At 40.0% G+C, this 11612-nt stretch overlaps 2 protein-coding genes across 2 annotated transcripts in view; one reads left to right on the top strand and one right to left on the bottom strand.

Annotated features, from left to right (window-relative positions):
• LOC577189 overlaps window positions 1–7007 on the top strand; it is a 28007-nt gene extending 21000 nt beyond the window's left edge. The window contains exons 13-18 of the mRNA XM_777433.5: window positions 1560–1904; window positions 2703–2814; window positions 3584–3734; window positions 4677–4818; window positions 5208–5373; window positions 6332–7007. Of these exons, the coding sequence (XP_782526.3) occupies window positions 1560–1904; window positions 2703–2814; window positions 3584–3734; window positions 4677–4818; window positions 5208–5373; window positions 6332–6557 (1142 nt within the window). The 3' untranslated portion in view covers window positions 6558–7007. The remainder of the gene's footprint in view (window positions 1–1559; window positions 1905–2702; window positions 2815–3583; window positions 3735–4676; window positions 4819–5207; window positions 5374–6331) is intronic.
• Window positions 7008–9092: 2085 nt separating this feature from the next.
• Window positions 9093–10619, bottom strand: LOC100891674 (E3 ubiquitin-protein ligase TRIM13-like). The gene is made up of 2 exons (XM_003725514.3): window positions 10534–10619; window positions 9093–10364 (listed from the first exon to the last, which is right to left on the bottom strand). The coding sequence occupies exon 2, from the start codon at window positions 10352–10354 to the stop codon at window positions 9422–9424; it is 933 nt and encodes a 310-aa protein (XP_003725562.2). The 5' UTR covers window positions 10355–10364; window positions 10534–10619; the 3' UTR covers window positions 9093–9421.
• Between the last annotated feature and the right edge of the window lie 993 nt (window positions 10620–11612).

Consider the following 11612-nt stretch of genomic DNA (forward strand, 5'->3'; position numbering starts at 1 on the left):
TCTGCATGTCACACGAGCCAAGCAAACTTTTTTTTCTTTCATTTTCGATTTTTTTTTTTTTTTTTTTTTTTTTTTTTTCCATTGTTTTTTTCATTTTTAATTTGGAAATGCTGTCTACAAGGAAATATTGAATCCGTCGGAATCTCTCTTGCGTAAACTACAGAGTGAATTAATTGCTAGATCTCTCAATATTGAGCAGAACGTCCTTAAATAGTCAAAATATTGTCTTGTGGAAAACCTAAAAACAAAAGTATTCAACCAAGTTTCCACAGCGCATTTGATATCTATTCATTCTTATGAATGACAGACAATGATTATTTCGTTCCCTCGCAATAATTGTTTCGTTTCCTCGCAATATTATTTCGTTCCCTCACAATAATATATATAATATAAAATTGACGTTTCCAGGACACCTACCCCCTGGACAACCACCCCTGGATAACCATCCCTAGGATAACCACCATCTAGGTCAACTATCCCCTAGGGCCTAGGGCAACCACCCTCTATAGGACGACTACCCCCGGGACAACTACCCCGGAAAACTACCCCCATGCAACTACCCCCGGGACAACCACCCCCTAGGGCAACCACCCTCTAGGTCAACTATTCCCTAGAGCCTAGGGCAACCACCCTCTATAGGACGACTACCCCTGGGACAACTACCCCCGGAAAACTACCCCCAGACAACTACCCCCTAGGGCAACTACCCTCCAGAACAACTACCCACCGGACAACTACCCCTGAACAACTACCCCTGAACAACTACCCCCTAGGATAGTTGTCCGGGGGTAGTTGTCCTAGAGGGTGGTTGTCGTAGGGGGTAGTTGTTCTAGAGGGTGGTTATCCTAGGGGTGGTTATCCGCGGGTGGATGTCCAGGGGGTAGGTGTAGTGGTGTCTGAAGACTTTGGCCAGTTTTTCGTGTTTGGGGTGTATACTGTCATGATTTTGGCAAATTTGTGTCCAGGATAGTTGTATCGTGGTATAGTAGTGCATTCCCTTAAATGGGGGCACGCTACAAGAGTCCTATCTCGCACCCCGGGGCAACGTGTCTGACACGGCCGGTTGTAGCAACTACTCCGAAGATCAAGATTACCGTAATCTTGATCTAAGGAGACACGAACGAACGAGTGCATTCCCTTCACTCTCGATACAATGGTTGAGGGTTCGAATGCCAGCCCGGCACTTAAGTCTTCTAGCATGACATTAATCCACATTTGTCACTCTCAACCTAGGTTTAAATTGGAATCTGACAATTGCTGGGGTACTAATAATTGCAGGACGCGTAGTTAGAGCAGTAATGATACTGATGTGGTCCTTTTGAGTAAAAAAGACCCAATTATCATTATCATTATTATGGATTCGAAGAGTTTTCAGGGTCTTTTATCGAGAGCTATGAGAGCTGAATATCGACGGTTGTGGCTGGGTTTACAACTTTTCAGTGAGTGTCTTAAATTATCTATTTCGTCTCGTTCATGGCCTTTTCACTGAAAGAAATACTAGAATGAGGGATGTTGAGAAGTCGAATACAAATAATATTTGTTGTTCTTTTGCATATTAGCTGGAGACCATGTTAAGTTTGGTTTGCCCATGGCAGCCTCGACCACTTTACTTGCCTGGGGCATTATCGAGTTCGAAGGAGTATATAATGCTTGTGGCGAGTACAATCACGCTCTGGATCAGATCCGATGGGCCACTGACTACTTCATCAAATGCCACGTCTCTAACAATGAGCTGTACATCCAGGTGGGTGATGGCCATGTTGACCATGCATATTGGGGTCGCCCCGAAGAAATGACCATGGACAGACCGGCTCTGAAGGTTACTGCCTCATTGCCCGGTTCCGACGTGGTGGGAGAAACAGCCGCTGCCTTGGCCGCTGCTTCTATTGTCTTCAAGGATAATGGTAAGATGTTCGATACTTGAAGTTATTAAGCCAAATAAAACGTTATCCTACGTCCAATCCTCCTTCCCTTTTTCAGCCCGCCTCAGTTTTCTCTTCTTTTAGTTGATATTTGTATTCTTTAACTTGGGAGAATATGAGGAAACCTGATCTACACAGATAACACAGGTAACAAAAAAATAATCAATTATCTATATGTTGCCTTTCATCTTTATTCGCTATGAATGCAATATAAATGGAAATGGAAATATAAATGAAATCAAAATGTACAAATTTTTGTTGATATTGACACAATAGCATTTTTATGTACAGGGAAGAAAAAAAAGAACATATATATATATTAAACAACATGGAATTCCCTCCTACTACTTATGGAAAAGTCCGGAGGAGAACCTGTGATTTAATTATACTTGGCCTTATGAAGCCTTATGAAGATGGTGATGATGATGATGAAGATGACGAAGATGATGGTGATGATGGTGATGATGATGATGATGATGGTGACGATGATGATGAAGATGACGAGGATGATGAGGATGGTAATGATGATGAAGAAGATGATGACTTAGATGATGACGATGGTGACGATGATGATGATGATGAAGAGGATGATGATGAAGACGATGATGATGTCCGGTGGTGTTATTCATATTCCAGTGGTAACACATAATCGTTATTGGGGTTCGAAAATGACCCCTATTTGAGGACTTTCAAGAACATAATGGCTTCTTGTATAGCGCCGATATCCGTTCATGGCGCCTGTTCTACAATTGTTTTAATATATTTAAATCTTCTTCCTAGACTCAAGCTACTCAAACGAACTTCTTGATCACGCAAAGACCCTCTTCGACTTCGCCGACCAGTACCGCGGAAAATACACCGACTCCCTCTCCGAACCTGGCAGTTTCTACAGGTTAGTGCCGGAACTTCTTTTATTTGCATTTACCCCCCCCCCCCCCCCCCCCCCCCGTTCCCCATAAAAAAAAAAAAATTATCCATTTTTTAATTTTTATTATATACATATTTATTTAGTACATGAATAGATAAATGAATAAACGAATTATGTAAATGACTTCTCCCGAAATTTGAAAATTTGACCGTTCAATATTTTATTTCCGTAGGGGGGGGGGGGGAAGGTTGCCTTTTTTAAATTAAAATAACAAAAACAAAATACAAGGGGGGGGGTTCCTCCAAAACACATACATAAAAAACATGAAGAGAGGGTTAACCCCCCCCCCCCCCCCCATTTTAATTTTACTAGAGTAATGGTGATTATACTTCCACCAATGTATAGTCCACTACCTAGACCGTTTCCGTGTCGCGCGCCCAATCAGCTGAGAATATAACACACCTCAACACTCGCAAACGGCTTTCGACGGATGTATTTTCGGGGACGCGCAATCTGTGTGAGGTGCTTGTTATAGGGAGGAGGACATAGATGATGGAAGAATTTAAAAATATGTAAAAACCGACTGAATCTGGACTACCTCCAGTGATGGACTTTCTTGTTTTCATCTCATAGTTTACATTATAATTAAAATAATTTACTTTGTTATCATTGTCCCAAATCTATGAAAGTGTCCCTACCGTAAGGGCAAAATAAATTGAACAATGGGGGGTCAAGTTAGTAGCAAAGGAGAGAATAACAAAGTTGTAATTTGTATTTGTACCGCCCTCGGCAGATCCTATGGCTACAATGACGAGCTTGCATGGGCTGCTGCCTGGCTCTATAAGGCTACGGGAACACAGTCTTACCTCACCAAAGCCACGAGCTTTTACAGTTCCGGCACACCCTGGGCCCTGTCCTGGGACGACAAGAACGCCGGTGTACAGGTAACAAATTTGATTTTTTTTTGTAGAGGTGTCGTGGTTTAGTGGGTAAGTCGCTTGACTGTGATCAAAAGGGTTCGGGGTTCGAATCCCTGTCACAGCACTAACGTCCTTTAGGAATTCATTAATCTACATTTGCCTCACTCGACCCATGTGAGGTTATGGCTTTCTATTTTTTCATTTGAATGCTAGAGCGCCATAATTACAGCAATACTAAAGCTGGGGTAAGAATAATTGTGGAGCGCCAGGGAATGACAAGTTTGACAGATATGAGCGCTTAAAAGAACAAACATTAGTAATATCATTATTAGAAATATTATTGTTTGTTCTTCAAAATTATTATTATCATAATTATCATTACTATTGTTGTTGTTTTTATGATTATGACATAATAATGACATCGAAGTAAACTCAACCACATTTGAAGGGCATTCATTCAATCCAAGTCCTTAAAGTACAAATGATAATCTGTTGTTACCTCTGTGGCGTGCGATCGAGTACAGTTTTGCCTTGGGGGGATTTTATTAACTATCCAATTTTTAAATATTGCTAGAGAGGAAAGCAAGCGATCAAAAATTATTACACCTTAATATAGTGACAATGAAATGTCATATATAAAATTACAAATTTATTCTGAACATTTAAAGTTGTTACGGTATATCAAAATTCCGACCAACTATTTCCTTTTTTTTTTTTTTGGGGGGGGGGGGGGTAAGGTCATCTTTTTTTAGGTCATCCATTAGGATTATTATTATTTTTTTTTAATTAATTTTTTAAAAAACCCTCAAAAGGGCGGGGGGTTCCTAAAAACATACACATTAAAAAAACTGAAGGGGGGTTAACCCCCTCCCCCTGCGTACTCGCCTGGTTGTATTGTACCCCAGATCATTGAATATAATCATGTATAATATTACATTAGAGTATCTATAACTGTCTCTTTTTCAGATGTTAATGTACCAACTTACAGGATCAAATGATTACAAGAATGCTGTAATCGGATTCCTAGATAGTTGGCAGCCTGGTAGTATTACTTACACACCCAATGGTCTGGCATGGCGAAGCGAATGGGGACCACTCCGCTACTCAGGTCAGTCTATCAAATCAAATTACTTCATTAGTATCTCTAGTCATGCCACTCATTTTCTTTTGTTAATGTAGGCTAATTTAGGTAAAAATAAAGCCACACTTTTTATTATCATAATATTTTTTTATTTTATGTGTGTGTCACGTCCTAATGTGTAGTCGTTCCCGACACGAGCATTTGCTTTCCTGGTTTTCGCCTCCTTCTACTTTTTTAATATTTATTTAAAGAACTTTTTTATATGTTTACTGTTTATCATATTTTTAATAAGAAGGGAACAAATTTGAATTCCGGCCTATTCAAAATTTCAATTTTCCAAATTTCCATTTCAAATTTTCAATTTCAAATTTCAAAATTTCAATATTGGTTCAATTTTAATCATTTATCCACTGCAGCCAACACTGCTTTCATCGCTGCAATGGCTTGCCGCGATAATATCAACGGCAATAAATACTGTTCATTTGTGGAGCAACAGATACACTACATGCTGGGTTCCACCGGCCGAAGCTTCGTCGTTGGATTCGGTAACAACCCCCCTCAACGTCCTCATCATCGATCAAGGTTTGTTCGTTTGTTTGATTGTTTTTTTTTGTTTGTTTTTTTTATAATAAAAAGTTCTATTAAATCCCATACAATTATGTACTAGTTTTAGTAGCCAGATCAACACGTATTTAGGTTCGTGCAGGTATATGCGGTAAAACGCCGCCGCCGCAAAAAAAAAAAAAAAACGCCGCGGTTTTTCAAAAGTGTAAATGAGTTTTTTTTAAATCCTCTATACGGCCATGCATTATGGCTCATGGCATGGGCACACAAAAGATGTTTTTTTAGTTGGGGACCGGGGGAAATCCAATGAATTATTGATAATTTATTGCATTTTCTTTGGGTTTTTTTATTTTATTTCTGAGAACTGCCCCCTACCCTACCTAGCCCCCACTGCGTACAGTCATGGTTCAGTGGCAAAGCAATGGCCTCGTAACTGTGAGGCCCCAGGATCAAAACCGTGTCGATGTGCTATATTAATTCCCTTTTGTGAGGCATTAATCATCTTTACTATCAGTTATGGCTTAAGGGCGTAGGTCTCCTAGTTGATAAGCATAGTATCATATACATGTTTTAGCCACGCAAAACAAACACTGGCAAATTGTTATTTAATAAAATATGAGAATGTATACTATTATCTAGATCTATCAGGAATAAATCATTGTCAAAATAATTCCTAAAATTGGGGTAAATATAAAAAATATTCCAACTTTATGAGCAATAGTGTATATTCCTAGAGTACACAAAAAGAGAACGCCCTTGAAAAAATATCTTATTATTTTTTAAATGAATGAGCAATGTAATAACCCTGTGAATATCCCATAAAAATAATGTTCAGATTACGTAATACGTAATTTGTTTATGATCTCTCATTTCAATGGGTGATAGTTCAAAAGGGCCATTGAAGGCCACTGAAACTGCACGAGGTTGATTTTTCGAAATTCTTTACGATCTTTCTTCGCCATCCTACCTATTGCAGCTCCTGCCCCGATCAGCCCCAATCCTGTAGCTGGAACGAGTACAACTCTGCGAGTGCGAACCCCCAGACCCTCTATGGAGCTCTGGTCGGAGGTCCCGACGAGTACGACAACTATAACGACGATCGTGGCGACTACATATCCAACGAGGTCGCCTGCGACTACAACGCCGGCTTCCAGTCCGCTGTGGCCGGCATTAAGCAACTCGTCACGGATGGCAAAATCTAGTTTGCTCACCGGCCCCCGAGCCTTTTTGACCATGCTGGAGAAAGAAATTCGTGTTAAAAATCATTATCGGCAATGTTTTTTGATTTATTTGACAGAAAATGAGTAAAATGATCGTCTCAGTGAGATATTAAACCACCGTGTATAATTGTTAACGCTTTCACTTGCAGACAAAATTTGCATTGTGTTATATCTTTGATATCCAACATGGGTATGAAAGATATCCTCTATAAATCCCCACACTCAATGTATAATTTTTGCATGTAAAATACATTATATTGTCTAACATTATCCGAACCTACTGGACTGTAATAATTAATTTCTATGGTTACATGTCACATAATTATGTTACTATTACGTATATTCTATAAATCGATTTAAATATAAACCTTTTGGAATCTGTACTCGCCCTCAAATGGATACAATAAAGTCAATATTGCAACAACAACAAAAGAGTTTTATTAGGCTTTTATTATTAGGAGGGGAAATAGTGTAATATTAATAAGGATTTCATTTATTCCTTTAGAGCGAATTAAAATAAACGTTATGGAATGCATTTGTACACTCCCTCAATGCGTACAATAAAATCTATCTTGTTTTGTTTTTACATTTTGGACACCAGTTGTAACAAGGACTGAGGGACCAACGGATTAACCCGTTATGTATATCAATGGGTATATCTCGTTATATCATAGCTCTTTATAACGAGTTTCCACTGTTATCAGGAATTACCAGGTGGAGTGGAAGATGTTGCCATTTCCTGCTCTCAATGAAACTTTATTATATTCACTTTTCTAAATGTTGCCATGGTATACTAACGTGTTGGTAAAGTTGGAATTTGCATGCAGTTGTGATCGAGATACAGAAAGAGAGAGCTAGAGCGAGGAGAGAAAATGCAGACTAAAAAGAGAGAGAGAGAGCAATATAGTTAGAGAGGGGAGAGAGAGAGAGAGAGAGATGTAAGGGGAGATGGAGGAAGGGAAAAAAGAGATATACAAGGGATATGGTATTATATAGGCAGGTGATTTGGAAATTAGAATGCAAAGGAACACAACGCTTTATAAGGGTTACTCCTGTCAGTATCTGTCTACTTTTTATTCATTTTGAACAACAATATCAACATTTTCACTTAAAAAAAGATTCAATCAATGATGATCAAATGGCCAGGTTAAGTTTGAACATAAGTGGTGAGAATTCTTGGAAAGACAAATTTAATTTATTCAACAATCACTGAGACACGAGTGATAATTTTTCCCGGCTCAGTAGCTTTCATAAAATCAAGAGGGGGTAAAATAAGCTGTGACGTCTGAAATGCAAGTGATAATTTTCCTAGGTCAGTATAGGTTTCATAAAAACACGAACAAATTGTAAAGTGTGACGTCTGAAAATGATGATGAAAATGAAGATAAACATTATTCACGCAAAACAAGAAAGAACCAAAATAAATGGCAATCCGAAGGTAACCATGTCTAAAAATGCATCATCTGCGTAATACACGTTACGTAACAGTACGTGATTAACCCCTTTCATTGCGACAACATTGTGACGTAGGCTGTTCTCTTGTTTAAATCATAATGAGAAAAATCACGGCGGTCTGTTTATCAAAGAATAGGGAATTTTAGATTTGCACGACGAGGTGTGGCATCCTTTTAAGGCAATGTGACGTCTTTTAAAGGCACTAACAGTGCCCGGCAGTGCCTTATAAGGAGGTCACATTGCCTTTAAAGGATGCCACACCTAGCAGTCCACGTTCTCGTCGTGCAAATCTAAATGTCCCAAGTAAAGGAGATTTGACGACTTCGCAGAGTAAATGCAATGACCACAATCACCCGGATTGGCGGAGGTTAATTGGTTCCTACGGAAATTCGGTGTCACTTTGGCGCTCATGGCTTCAAAAGAGAATTAATTAATATACGCCAGGATAATATTGCTTTGATGAAGAGATTATCAATTTCTGGCTTACATAAAATGACTAATTTGATACAACTTACTAGATTCAGAGAAAGTATTGTTTTCTTAAAATACTATACATCAAATTCGACTTTCTCAATTATCAAAGCAAATAATTTTCAGAATTTAAAAAACAGGGTAGATTAATGAAAAAGATGAGTATAGATAGTAAAATAGTAATAAAGATTTCTGATGCAATAGCCTTGGATCCACCCTTTTGCCCTCCAATCTAAATGGTTTGATTATCTTGAAATCAGGGAGAATGTTTTTGATGTATTTCAGCTCGTTTGTGTACTGAACGTTGCTCAGCAGATCATGATAGTGCTTAACCCATGCAATGATTACTGAGTTAGCCTGATACACAGCAGGGAAAGCGCGTTCACCATCTTTGTTGATGCTATGAATGATAGCACCAGACACATCGTTGATCATTTGTACCGTATTGCAACTACTCTTAATGGCAATCGCTTGACTGGATGTCATCGCAAACATAATGCCATAGTTCAAATCCACTACACTTTATCTCTCTACTTGTCCTCCCACCTTCTGGCTTAAATACCTGTATTTTATAGCATACATCGTATCCTTGTCTGCAGTGAGACCGCTAATTGTACCGTTCACAACACCCACTGTCTCAAACGTTACATCAAGCTGTTCAAAAAGCTCTGTGTAAAAGGAAATTATGTTATTAGTGTCGCGTATGACGTATCCACCATCAGACATGAAGTGTAAGGCACGAACTTCAACAGATTTCCCAACGGTATATTGTATGATGCCCTCAGAAGTATTTATGGCTATTCCTCCGTTCCAACAACCAACAGCCATCTCATTGTTTGATGATATTACCATCCCGCTCATGCTTTTTTCATCAGGCAGCGGATCTTCCTTGCGCAGAACCCATTTGGACTTCCTTTGTCTTAGGTGGCCCAACTGGAGTCCATTCGATCCCCGGTACTCCTGAAGCCAATTCTTTCACCTTCATCAGCAGTTCTTCTGGGCAGCTCCTCATCTGGCCCAATCCGGATTAGAAGCTCTTCCAGCTGTGGACCCATTGCTCTATATGAGGTCAGAGCTCCTGTCTGGAGAGGAAACTTAAGACCACTCTTAACCAAGTCCCGAACCTCCTTAATCTTGTCTATCTGATTACGACCCGACTCCTCCATGTCTCCTAATGAAGTCTTAGGTTCACCTAGCTTGAGCCCAACTTCATTTTCCAACACCGTCTCTTTTTTCTTCAACTTCTGAACAGATTTCTCAAAACTCTCATCCATTTCATCCTTGAGTTGTTCCTGTACGTATTGCACCCTTTCACGTTGGTCTTCAACGACTGTAATATGCTTGTCAACGTCGCCTATCTTTGCATCCGCTTTAGGTGCAAGTTCCTTGACGTGATTCTTTTGCTCAGTTTCATGTACGCCTGCTTCCAGGATAGTGTGAGCATTCTTTACATGCTCTAATATGGCACACTTGCAGCAGACATATTGGGTACAGTTAAGACAAAAGCATTCTTCATCGTAACTCGGATGTTTTTTACATTTTTCCCATTTTTCTTGCACTGATTTTTCCTCTTTGTTACAGTTGAAATTGCCCTGGGTCTTCACATCTTCAACAAGTGATCTGACTGTTATGTTCGATTGCAGTCCACTCAAGTTCCCACCAGGAACCGAAGTCTCCCTCCTGCACGTAGGACACAACAGGACGTCATTGTTCCAATGAGATTCCAGGAGAGTCTCAAGACAACCCTTGCAGAAGGTATGTGAGCAGGTCAAGTTCTTGGGATCCTTGAAGAAGCTCAGGCAGACAGGACACTCTAGGTTCTTATGGACTGCCTGCTTCAAGGAAGTAGCCATCGCACATGACCTGCGAAAAAAAACATCGGTGAATTAATTCAAAAGTGTGAAACATTTTGTAAATACTGAGTTGGCTAGTATTGCACTGAAAAATATGCAACATAATACATTTCATGAATAATAGGGCCTACCCGGTACAACATTATGAAATTGCTTTACGCTTCTTCTTTAGAACTTACGTTACGAAGTTGCTCTAACGGCGCCTATGCTTTCAGTAAGAGGCGTATTATAATGTTTCATTCAGCAATGCAGTTGTATGAGCATAATTTTGTTTAGGGATTGGGAATTCTCACTGAAATTCATAACAGGAAGTGTTGTGTTTCCCCTTTGCATTTGCGATCCTTCCGCTTAACCGAACCGTTCACCCACTTACATGTCACCAATCCTTCTCATTTTAACAAGTGAAATGAGTATGATTTTTTTCCTAAGGGTTAGGAATTTCCACTCATATTTCTTAGGTAACTTAACACTAGTACTATCTCGTACTGTCTGGTACTGTTTTGTTAGGGTCATGTGTATTTGTATAATTCACTTATGCCATACTCGAGTTATGCGTACCTAATAAATGTTATTCAATGTGGGATATGTACATTGAAACTCAACTTGGTGAAATAGCATAAGTCCATTGTAAGGAACATCACCGTATCACGTATATCTAATTGCCACTCTCATCCCAGTGGCGGATCCAGGGGGGCCGAAACGGCCGCGGCCCCCCCTATTGGCGGCGCAAAAAAAAGAAAAAAAAAAGAAAGGAGAAGAGAAGAAAAAAAGGAGAAGAGAAAAGAAAGGAGAAGAGAAAAGAAAAGAGAAGAGAAAAGAAAGAAGAGAGAGAGAAAGAAAAAAGAAGAAGATACCCCCCCCCCCCCCCCCCACCTCACTCCCACTGCGGGGTTGGAGGGACTGATTTTGTGTTCCCAAAAGTTCCGATAAAGGGTTACTTTTCACGCAACAAAGTCCGGCCCGTAATACACACAAATCCGGCCCGCACTGACTTTACACACCGAAGATAAGGTGCTTTTAAACTAAGAGAGGGAACATAAATGCGCGTACCGTAGATAACACTGAGTGGGGGGGGGGGGGGGGGGGGGGGGGGGGGGGGGGGGGGGGGTGGGATGGGGGGGAAGAAAAAAGTCGGGTGAGAAAGGGGAAAGACAAGGAAATGGCGCTTAGTGACAGTAACGACGAATATTAGGGAAAAACTGTAATCGGGAGATTTGGGGTCATTCCAGAAGGCTTGGAAAACGTTAATGAATAGAGA

Source organism: Strongylocentrotus purpuratus, unplaced genomic scaffold (genome assembly GCF_000002235.5).
Source record: "Strongylocentrotus purpuratus isolate Spur 01 unplaced genomic scaffold, Spur_5.0 spur5_scaffold_2, whole genome shotgun sequence".
Classification (NCBI taxonomy): domain Eukaryota; kingdom Metazoa; phylum Echinodermata; class Echinoidea; order Camarodonta; family Strongylocentrotidae; genus Strongylocentrotus; species Strongylocentrotus purpuratus.